This window comes from Nanorana parkeri, unplaced genomic scaffold (assembly GCF_000935625.1).
Source record: "Nanorana parkeri isolate BGI_ZX_2015 unplaced genomic scaffold, ASM93562v1 scaffold600, whole genome shotgun sequence".
Taxonomy (NCBI): Eukaryota; Metazoa; Chordata; class Amphibia; order Anura; family Dicroglossidae; genus Nanorana; species Nanorana parkeri.
In genome coordinates, this window is record NW_017306868.1 from 316,031 (window position 1) to 328,321 (window position 12,291).

At 40.6% G+C, this 12,291-nt stretch overlaps 1 protein-coding gene across 1 annotated transcript in view; it reads right to left on the reverse strand.

Annotated features, from left to right (window-relative positions):
* The window catches only part of POLD1 (DNA polymerase delta 1, catalytic subunit), a 123,946-nt gene that overhangs the window by 51,660 nt on the left and 59,995 nt on the right, over positions 1 to 12,291 (reverse strand). Inside the window, 4 exon segments of the mRNA XM_018562789.1 lie at positions 4,259 to 4,411; positions 6,665 to 6,840; positions 10,561 to 10,698; positions 10,786 to 10,881. Of these exon segments, the coding sequence (XP_018418291.1) occupies positions 4,259 to 4,411; positions 6,665 to 6,840; positions 10,561 to 10,698; positions 10,786 to 10,881 (563 nt within the window).

Here is a 12,291-nt window from a genome sequence, read left to right on the forward strand (position 1 = left end):
TCTAAGTGGAGTTGGCCTATATCTGTCCAGCCTCTGCATTTATCTTCCCAACACCTAACAACTTACTTTTTCCCCTTACACAGTGTGACTATTGGATGATGCCTGAAACAGCCTAGATTTACTATGATAAGCAACCCCATATAGCAATCATTACAGAAAGCGCTTTATAACTACAAATAAATAGTGCCACCTAGAGCTCAAATGATTGGGAAGCACCAGAAATGAAACAGTTGTTACTTATGACTTCTAAGAAATAAAAGGGTTTAAAGCAGTGGATTATACACCATCACTGTTAAAATAAAGCAGGTCTATTCAGTGGCAGTAACTGGAAAAGGCATTAGGATTTCTCAATGAAGTTACAGACTTGCATTCTAAGAAAAGCAAGGTTCTCAGAGGAAAAAAAATTGCTGAGTACTAAAGAAACCAGAGATCAGAATTGGGCAATGAGTGACTGGCATTTAGTGGGTTAAAGGAAGTCCATGCAATTATCATCTCACGCTCTGTAATGTTTCCACACTCTCCTCCACACACCTCCTCCTTCCACAACAGACAGTTACAGACACAGCTGCTGCAATGGGCGCTACAGTCTATTTTTGGTTTTCCCCTCAGTCACAGATCAGTGGACACAGGCACTGCTGCAAGCGACCCACATTTTTTTTTATTGTTTCTGGGGTAACTGTGTGCTTTTGCAGAGGTTGATAGTTGAGAGAGTTTGTCTATAGTTTGACTACAATAGCATAGAGAAATATCCACCAGCATCATCCAATTGTTAACTGAAATGCGATTTAAAAATGTGAATTTTTTATTTAAAAAAAACAACAATCTTTATGTAATTATATAATTCATCAATGACCATTACATGTTAAATACTACTATCACTGCATAAAATCTGTCCTTATAATAAATTGGACCAGTACTGAAATTTTCAGCATTGCTAGAATAAAAATGGTCAAATATTATGGCCTTGGCACTGTTTATACACTGCATGACAAAAGGAGGTAAAGTGAATGACTTGAGTCATGCAGAGACGGCCAAGTCAGCACCTTTGCCTGAACACAGATCCTCTCCTCGTATACAGACAAATGTCTGGGATAAGAGGTTAGGAATTAACAGAACTACAGTAAATATTTTCCTGTCCTTACATTTTAACTTTCAAAGTTGCTAAGGACCCATCACACTGGAGGAAATGTGGGTGGCACTAGCACCCTTGCCTTGAAACAAAGCCCCAAGAATGGATGGTCTGCCAGCTTAAATATACACAAAATATGGTTAGGAACTTCTTCCTTAATGTCCTGGATAACATTCATGAGGCAGCTGCTGCAGAAAAACTTCCTTATTCTATGAAAGAGGTGGTGATGGTGGTTATTCCCAGCCTGTTTAAGGGTCCTGCTCATCCAGACTCCTATTTCTCTTCTTATCATTGACATAAAGATCATAGCTAAAGCCCTGGCCAATTGGCTCCTGAAAGTTATAACCAAAACTTATTCATCCAGACCAGATCCAGATTTATATTAAACTGATCCACAGTTTAGGAGATATGGGAAATTCTTTAAAGTGCTTGACACAACTTATATTGAGAGTCGAGAAATTTTCAAGATTATTAACTGGAGATACATTAGTACTGCGACCTGTGCTAAACCCAACAACATTGCTCACAGTTTTAAAAATCTAGGAATAGTGACACCTATATTGCCACAAGATTTCATATACAGTCATGGTCAAAAATATTGGCACCCCTGTACTGGTGATGCCAACTATTGTTGGTTGCAGGTAGCCCAATTCTGCTTACAATTTTTTTAAAGCCTCAAGTGCTCTACGACTTGGACAATTCACCGATTTGCATTCCAAAAAAAGCGTATCAATCAAAACCACCGTTTCCCTGTTTAGGGAACTTATATGGAAGAGGTGCCATTCTAAAATAAAACTAGCCACCCTTTATTACCCATCAAATCAGGTAGGTCCAGCTGTCCCCAATTTCAGGATATATTTCTTCGTTGGCCAACTTCAGTACCTAGTTAAAAGAGTCCCACATAGGGGAAAACCCAGCCCAGTCCCTAATACTAAATGGTATTGGCTGGTAGATTTGAGTAACTGCTATGGAGGTTGGATATTGCCTTAAGATCCCTCTGCTTCCTACACTTGTATTAATTAAAAAATATAAAAAGTTATACATCATCTAGTGAAACAATTATACCCCTCAGCTACTCCATAGTGATGGCTGGAGAAACAATTCCATATGTTTGAGATGCAGCAGAGGGTACACGGATACACACGATTTGAAGAAGCCTTACATCGTACTTCACTACTAGCAGCACATTATATTAACACTTAATAGAGTATTTAGGCTGACATTAGTACTAGACCTCATGCTAGGTTTGCTGGGTATTAGTGATCTAACACGTAGGCCCATCCACTGAATTAGCCCTAACCGGAATGTTATTTCCAGATAGAAAAACAATTACATTTAGATGGTTATCCACAACTCCATCTTTATTTTTTAATATGAATAGATCATACCAATTTCATGTAGCACTTATAAAACGTTTAAATGCAGGGCTAACATTCTAAAATGTGAAAATATTTGATGGGCATGGCTGACTACATAGGGGCTATCCCCACACAGCTTTATGCTGTGTAACTATATAGGACAAGGAGCTCAAGACATCTGTCAGGACACTGAAATATGGTAAACACAAGACAGCAGTATGCCTAGACTACATCACGGGAATGAGCTTGGCAAAGTGGCTACTTTATGAAATACACAGGGACCATGGGGAACAAAAGTAGTCACCCTCCAGAAGGAAAGACAGTGTCAGCACCAATTCAGAGATGATTTGAGGATCTACAGCTGAGTGATACACAAATAAGCTACATTTTTGTTAATAGTTAATGTACTTGAATGTATTTTTAAGGTTTTTAAATCTTGAGTTTAGTGTCACTTTAACACTACAGCCATCTGCCCAATGCAGGGATCTCCTTGACAGCGGTTAGATATCTTTTAAAGAGATTTTGACAAGTCAGACATAGTAAGGTCACTGACAGAATCAGGAGAAGGGCAGATCCTGCCAGAGAAAACCGTGCTCTAGAAAGGGCTTCCAACTGCATATCGGTTAGGTCCTTAAAGACAGGCGTGTCCTTTCCCAAAATGTTAAGCATCCTGTTAAGGTGGAAAATTTGCCAGATCCACAGTAGGAATAGACCACTTCTGTGAAATCCTCATTAAAAACAGCAACAAATATAAGAAGCAAAATGCCAACCAGGACCCCAGCAAAAAACTGGCATGCCGGTAGTGGGAGGGCTTATCTTTGGCTGGTCTACATATTTTTTTTTGTTTGCCAGTGTCCAATTCTTCCGTAGGCTGCAGAATAACCTGAAATTTCAGATTTTCTATGTCCTTCAATGAACAAGAAAAACATTTGGTTTAAAACGCACCATGTTTAATTTGCACCTTGGACATGGGATAGGTTGGGAGTATAGGAATGAGATATTTGTGTAATAGAAAAGGAAAAGCAAATAAAAATGCAGCTGATTAAAAGGAAAAGAAAAAAAACATTTAGACTATATAGTAGTGTCATGTGTACACACATAAAAGTTATAATGTACCCATGGCTGCAAACTGAATAGTATGGAGGCCACAAAAATGCACAAGGCCAAAAGTCAAACACATTTTAAATGTTTTTGAAATCTGAGCTTTGAAAATGAGAACATAAAAACAGTTTGCCACGCATAACTACTGCATACTCTCAGTAAGCATCATAGCCTTTGTTGGCTGACTGCCTCCATTGTAAATACAGGTGAAACTCGATTAGAATATCGTGCAAAAGTAATTGCAGTAAGTGCTGCAAAAGGGGCCCAAACCAAGTACTGAGTACATATGCATGCTTGTACTTTTCAGAGGTCCGATATTGTTCTATGTACAATCCTTGTTTTATTGATTGCATGTAATAATCTACTTTTTTGAGGTTGTGGATTTGGGGTTCTTGGGGTTTTCATGAGCTGTAAGCCATAATCATCACAATTATGACAAATCACGGCTTGAACTATCTTGCTTTGCATGTAATGAGTCTATCTCATATATTAGTTTCACCTTTTAAGTTGCATTAGTGAAATAAATGAACTTTGCACGATATTCTAATTATTCGAGTTTCACCTGTAGTTGTTTTGCATATGTTGCCACTGACATGGGGAGATCAAGGAATCACTCAACATCAGCCAGTATATAACATTTCAAATACTAGACCCAATTGTCAAAGCTTACCTTTCTGCCAGCTCCACATGAGCCTGCTTTCCAGCATATTCATCTGCTGTGCGAGTCAGCTCCTTCGTAATCACCAGCTGGGAGATGTCTATCCGATTACAAAGCAAATCAGAGATCACGTCCTTGGCATGTTCCACAGCGCCCATCGGATCTCTAAAAACACAAAGTTCAAAATGTATTACGCTATTATATGAGGCTTGATCCGATTAAAGTATTTTGCTACTTTGCCAGTGGGTTTCATCTCTACCACCAGAGCCTAATATAGATTAAAAGGTGAAAATGAGTGTAGAAATTGTGTGCCAGAGGTGGAGAAATAACGTAGTGTTTTAATAGTGCATAATTTTCGATCAAGGATTTATTTATTTTTTATTATTTCTATAGTTTTCTCCACCTGTACCAGCAGAAGTATCAGGGTGATCAGACAGGTTTTAAGATCTTCCAGTCTCCTGTTTAAACTCAGTGCAGGTCAAAAGACACTTACAAAGGTGTCATCGGGATAACAGAAAAGAAAATCAAATATTGACAGTTTTACCTTCTTGCAGTAGATCAGCATCTAATGTGCGGCACTAAGCTAGTGCAAGAAAATGGATTGACATTTCTGCTCTGACACAGAGATAATACAAGGAAAAAAACAGCACACTCCCCCATTCCTGAGTGGAAATGGCATAGTGTAGCTTTACAAGTACTTTTTGTTGTTGTTTGAAAACCACCTGGTCACCAGATCCCACTGACGTGAAATAGCACCAAAGAAAAGGTATAGATACCAGCTAGGGATACCTTTATACAGAAAGTGCTGCAAGGTCATGGTCCATCTATAATATTTACATCTCTAAAGCAGCGCTGCTTTGGAGATGTGATATGCAGGATTATTGGGCATTGCTCACTTTATAAAATAAACAATCAACAACAAAGTGGCGGTCACATAGCTATTGCAGCAGAACACAACTTGAGCAGGTTTATAGATGAACCCTTAAGAATCCCCCCCCCCCCAAACAAAAAAGGCGGGTTATTTGTCCAAAACTGCATCGGGGAATGGAGGACAGTACAGATTTAAAACACGGTTTCCTGTATTTCTTAGGTCCTAGCCTGTAAAAAGGATCACCAATTTATTACTTTCCAAAGTCAATTATTATAGGGATGAGTTGCCAACCTTGCCAGTAAGGGATTGTGAAGCCATAAAAGACATGTACAGCTCAGTTCAATGTATTTCTTCTAAACTGGGAATTTTATTTTTGCACTGCAAAAACATATGAAAAGAGTGCATTGTTCAATGGCAATATATACAAGCATTAGCCAAAACAAACAGAAAGACTGCAATGACTATTGAGCTGCAAAGTAATTACAAAGCAGAATGAAAGCAATTATTCGATTACTCCCGAGCCAATAAAAAGGTCCTTTTATTATGAAATCTACTACACCTGTCATGCTTGCCTTAAAACTAAAGTAAGCCTGTATAGTGGCATAGGAGAGACATTCTAACTTTTAGATTTCCATACTAGCTACCCATTTTACTACTGCAGCTACCTAAAAAAATTCTGGTAACTCCTGGCACACCTTCCCCCACATCCCAGGATGAAGTGCTCTTCATTATTGATGAGCTTTAAATGAACCCAGTTTGCCTGATCCATATCCCTCCTTCCAGACCAATCAGTGGCAGTCTGCCTCTGTGACGCGTAGCTGCCGGGAGTGTGCCTGCTGCACGAGACTGGGCCACGAGGGTGGGTTAGTGTTAGTTTTAAGCAGACTTTGGAAAACTCGGTTTGCACCAAGCCCCAGCTCATCACTACTCTTCACCACAGAAATTGACTGCCAGGAAACATATGAAGCCCCAGGGCACCTCACAGATTTTCTTGCACACTTGCAATCAGCTTAAAGGGGCTAAATCACTTCAAACACTATACCTGGGTATACACTGCCAGCCCCAACTGGATGCAAATGCTGTCTGCCTGACAGTTTTCCATCTGCCTCCTTCGATTTTGCAATCAAAAGGATGCCAGCAGACAGGGCAGCCCAGGGAGCGAATTTTGGCCGGTTTATCAAGTAGAAGCCAAAATTTGATCACGCTAGTTTATAAAGGGACACATGTGGCGTATTGTATACAGTAGAAGCCAGTTTCCAATACAAAAAGTCAATTATCGCTATTATAGATTCAATTGTATGTGGTAGCAAAGTCTGGTTTTTACTTATGTGCTAGTCATTACATAAAAAATAAATTGAATGTGTGTAACTTTTCCAACATGGATCCTATGAACTTCTGCCCTTTGTTAGAAACAGGAAAGGGTGAATCTTGCTGGTTGTCCAAGGCAAAAGACAGTTCTTTGAGACCCTTTCAAACATGATGCTGATTAGACAAACATCTGCATAACAGTGCACTGCAATTATTATTTCTTTGTTCTGCAAATGTACCTGTCAATGAGACTCTTCTGCAGACAAGTGTTGATAAGATTGGCCACCAATGGGCAATTATCCCTCCGTACAGTCTCTATACCCTTGCAGTCCATTTTGTCGTGGATGTCTGCACTCGATGAGAAATAGAGTCCGGCGTATCTCTTCTTGTTGATGAGCAGGTAGGGAAAATAAACCTGAATATTACCAGAAGAAAAAGTTGTGACTGTAAGTGTTGAAGTTTAGCTAAAACCTAGAACAAAAAATTGAATATATTGCACCTGACCAGCCTGTAGGTGTGGTAACTGCAATAGTTTTTTCTTTTTTTCTTTTTAGCTTTTCCTCCCCTTTATTTTCACCTGGCAATCACTGTCAGTAACAGGCAATAACTTTTGTCCAAGAATGAGACAACGCTCATTCACTGTACTGCATCTATGAAGTAGCAGCATTGTCAGGATGGGAAGTGTTTTAGGACTACAGAACACCTCCCATTTACCATAAAATAGGGAGGGGGTGTTCTGTAGTTCACACAGGTACACTGGGCAAGGTTGATAAGACTGCTGAGATAACACTGCAAAGTGCACAGATATTGCACACTCACTGGGCTTCTGGCAGGATCAACAGGTATTTTTTTTTTTGCACTTATTTAATAGATATAACAAAACACTTCAAGCAAGCCTCCTATGTAATAACAAAGATAAAGTGACAGGTCCTCTTTAAGTAGACACCAGATGTCTATTAGAAAGAAACTGATGAAGCAGAGATAGTTATTCATAAGCTCATCTGGCTACAGCAGACAGAGAAACAACAGTCTGAAACCGGAAGTGATGTAATGCATACTGCTTCCACTTTCAGTGATCGGAGGGGAGATCAGCCGATGCTGATCTCCCTCCAATGGAAGTACACAGACTTGCTGTGCTGGTCCCAAACCCATAAGGGGGACAGTAAAGCCTGGGACAGAAGCCGTGAGCTTGGTATATCTACTTCCGGATGCTGCCATTTATATATGTACAGTGGGGTCCGGAAGCAGTTAAAGACATCCAATTCAGCACCCCCCCCCCAAAAAAAAAAAAAGTAGGCCCGCAAGATCTAAAGCCGACAGGCCGAAGGCAAATCCAGAATAATAAAAAGGGAAACAGTCTTTCTAAAGAAGATAGTGACAGGGAGTTGCTCTACCAGCCCAAACCCCATCCTGACAATAGTGAAAATTTCTTTTTGGTTAAATAAAGCAGGACAGATGGATGGGAGAACAATGTTCTGATTGAGATGATAGGCATAAACTACCTTAGGTAAGAAGGAAGTCCTGGGCTTTAGCACCACTTTGTCTCTATGCAAAACCACCTAGGGTTTCTTTGTATGATAAGGCTGCCATTGCAGACACTCACCTGGCAGAGGTGATGGCTACAAGGAATACCACCTTGTGGTGAGAGTAGAATAAGTAATGCCTCTAATGAATTCAAACAGTGGTTTCTGTAATGCAGGAAGATTCAGATCACACCCAGTCACAGGGGCAGAAATAGGGGGAGCTACATAAAAAAACCTTGTTGAAAAGGTTCTAATCAAGGGGTGAGGGGGCAACAGTCTTTTAAACATGATAGAAAGGGCAGAAATCTGGCCCTCGACAGTACTGAGAACCAACACCAAGCTGCAAGAAGAAAAGGATTTGTTTCACAGAAAAACTCCTGGAGTGGATGTCCCTACACTCACACAAATCAAATATGCCTTCCATGTCAAATGTTCCTCCATGACGATTGATGTATGCCACTGCCATGGCATTGTCTCACTGAATGCACATTGGTAGATCTTCTCGTAGTATGGCTCAATGCTGTAGAGATGCAAGCTGCCCAGATAAAGAGTCAGAACAGCAGGTGCAACGAGAAAGTCTTTAGGGACTTTGGGGCTCTAAAGGACTGAAGACTGGAAAGCAGCACTGGGAGAAGCAACATGCTGGTCCTCTAGTATCAGAGTGTTGTGAATTGCATCAATAAGAACCAAACCAGCCTTTTTTACATTTGTAAGTGAAAGCCAAGGACTGCGACTCCTCAGGGGTAAGCACATTAAAGACTGAAGCGACTCAGATTTAGAGTCTCAGCGGCTAATGGTTTACAGATGAATCAGATACAGAATCTTTAAAAGAAGCTGCAGGAACACTTTTGTGGCCTTTGTAGTCAGAATAAAAAGTCATAAAGTCTTGCATGACTGTAGTAGCCAAAACGGCAGAGGAACTGGCCTCTCATGACAGAGCTAATAGGAGTTCTGACAGAATAGACTCTGGGAGCAAAGAGCAACAGGATTCCAGGCTGCAGACTTCGGCACAGTCAATAGGTGTGCTTGTAAGCCATGGACCAGTTAGTAGAATGTAAGCTGAAGGCACCCGTTACAGCAGGACTGTCTGCCCGGGTCTAGAATCAGACATATTGCAATCACGTGATGGTACGGCAATGTCAGGCTCAGAGTGATAGGCAAGGTTCCAGAGAGCTGCAGGTAGATGAGGGTCAGGTGGCTGGGCAGTAAGAATGGATCGAAGTTCCACATGGCTCTTTGCAAGCAGAAGCTGGGAAATGCTTCCTCAGCACTCAATGGCATGAAAAAGCTCAGGGCTCACACGCAACTCTCCCCCCCATCGATAGTGTCAGGGCTCAGTGCCACAGTATTAACCCCTTCTGCCGCATAGGTGGTAGGAAAAAAGGGAATTTTCAAGGTGTTCAGCCACCTATGCAAGTCAGGTAGCTCCTGATCATCTGTCAGTCTGGCTTATTCATAAAGTGAGTCTTCAGAAACAGGGCAAGCACTGAGGCAATGCCAGTGGCTTTGGACCTTGAAAAAGATTAGCAGCCAACTTTAACCAAAACTAAGTCTGGAATACGACCTACATGGAACCCAGTGCTTGAAGGTTGCTTCCAGGCAATTCTAGCAACATCATGTCCTGTAGGGTCCTGTTAAGGCACTGCAAAGTCAGGCTGGATGGCATGCCAGATAGCTGCAAAGGAAGAAATTAGCTATGGCAGTGATGTAGAGAAGAGTCTTAACTTAAGAAACAAATCTTCAAGAGTATAAAAAAAAGACCTGGCCAAAACAGGTTGGTCTTCCCCGCAGCAGAACTGATGAAGACATCCATCCTCCAAAGAGTTTAGAAAGAAATTTAGGCACATTAGAAGTAGGAGGTATTATCCTTGGCTATCCTACAGTTTCATTTTGTTTACCAATCTTCCTGTAGGCAGCAGTACAGCCCAAAAGGTGAAAGCCATCTTGTGTCCCTCAATGGACTAAAAAGAAATGGATTTCTTTCTCAAAGTGGTTTGGAGAGACTAAACACAACATTTTAACTCACAAATGGCCCTCTCCAAAAATAAAGGGCCTTTGGGCAATGACATTTTTAACATGCCAGAACATTAAGAGAATTGAACTAAATGTTTAAAAACAAGACATTCTTTGCTAAACCAGACACTTACTTGTTGACAGTATTGCTGTGGTTTCTGGGTCTCATCAGAATCGAACTGGTGGTTCTTGTCAGAATGCGAGCAGCCACAGGTGTGACTTTACTAATGTGCAAGATTTAAGTAGGAAGACTGCAGGTAATTATCCCAAATGTTTTATCATAGTGTTAGAAATGATCAAATCAATGGTGTTATACTTGGTCTGGTTAGAAAATCTGCCTAATCTCCATTACTCTATCCTAAGTTAAATATTAGAAATGTCTGCCAGTGTCGCTCTCTTTCTTCTACTTTTTCTCTGCACCAACAAACTTTGCAGATTGCCAGACCTTGCAATTTATAGAGCACACGAGAGATGACCTACCCTGAAGGCGATCAGATTATGTCTGCATGTCTGTTCACCCTCAGCCATGAGCTGCTTTAATATAAGGTTTAAATAATGTCTCTCAGTTCTGAGATTCTGGCAATATGACAAATACAAACCTTCTCAAACTCCAGTTTTATGGGAGGAGTGAAGTGACTGGACACCCATTCAGCTGCCTCTCTTCCTATTCCCATGGCTTCAGTCACTGTCTGCACTCCAAGTTTGCACATCACAGAGTCTGTGTCACCATAGATGACCTGGAGGGAACCAAAGAAAGCAGTTATGGAAGTAGGTCTCTCATTATAGATGAAAGGCCTGACAAAGAGCAATTACAGAGCTCTTACCTTGGCATCTCCCTGGTACCCGTTGGCAAGAGTGTATTTTGATTCCACTAACTGCTTGGTCTTTTCGATCATCTGTCTCCCAAAGCCAGTGACACTCTACAAAGCAGATAGAAAGAAATCTCCATGTTAAATTACATTAAATTAAAAGGTTGTATAAAGTGTATGCTAAACAAAAAAAAACGAGAAAAAAAAAACACATGCAGTACATCTCAGCAATACATGCACATTTCCCATATTTTATACCTGATAAAAACCTTGCAAATCACAGAAAGATACCCGTTTGTTTCCGAGAAATACACTTGGCTCCTAATTCCTATTATAGGTTAACACACAGCATTTTTGTGGACTGAATCAAGTGTCTTAATCTACTTACAAACTACTTAATCCTTCCCACTGTCTTGATCTCCACAATCCTTCCCACTGTCTTGATCTCCACAATCCTTCCCACTGTCTTTATCTCCACAATATAGATACTAACTATTCTGTAGCCTGTCACAGCACTGCTATCACCTATTACAGTGATAAAAGTGCCGGGACCACTAATTTGCTGTTAAGGGTCTGCCTTGGACACAGAAGGACGCAGCAACAGCATTAACTCAATGAGCGCTGGTCCCTCCAGGGATGATGGGATTATTCCGTCACAGGTCTTTAAGGAACTGAAAGACCATGATAGAATAAGCCCATCAATGGCCAGGAACGGGTTAAGGTGTAAGGGCTTGGGTTAGGGGTGGATTCACATTAATAGAAATGCATTGCGATGTTCTATACATTTTCTTTTTTCTTCTTTTTAATAGTCTAGAAATAAAAATATTTGGGTTGGTTTAAAATTTAGCCATGCATAGCCATGAGATACCATTGTAGAAGCATAGGAAGAATAGGGTAGTTCATATATAAAAATGCGCAATAAAAACACGCAAAACAAAAAATCCCATTAATTCCTATGGCCCCTGTTCACATCTAATAATTTTGTTGCAAGCTGTAAAATGCCTGTCACTGGAAAAACTACATGAGCTTTTTTTTGGCAGATTACAGCGCGTTTTATCACAGGCTATTGTAGGCCGTGGCCCAGGTTGTTGCCTACCTGCAGTGAACACTATGCAAGAAGATGCAAACACTGGCTGTGCAGTCTAGAGAGGTCCAGAAATGGCTGTGCAGTGTTGCAGACTAGCTTAGAAGTAAAATCTTTTGGCAGGCAGCACAGTTTCACGTATGTATTAGAACTGTGTTATTAGCTGCTTGCCTGGAGTTCAGCTTTAAGAAATGTGTACTGTTTAAAAGACCAGACTGGGCTGAGGTTAGCTGCTGCTTTCATCCTTCTCCAAATACAGTGCAACTACTTTTACAAAAATAAACCTGCATGACAATGTTATCACTTTGTTGATGTACACAGATACTTTTATCTAAAAACCTGTTACACAATACCAGCAAGTGATGTAACAGAACTTCTTCATTCTGGAGATGCATATCTTAAAGGCAGGAACTTGCTCTATAGAAACCCTACATTAT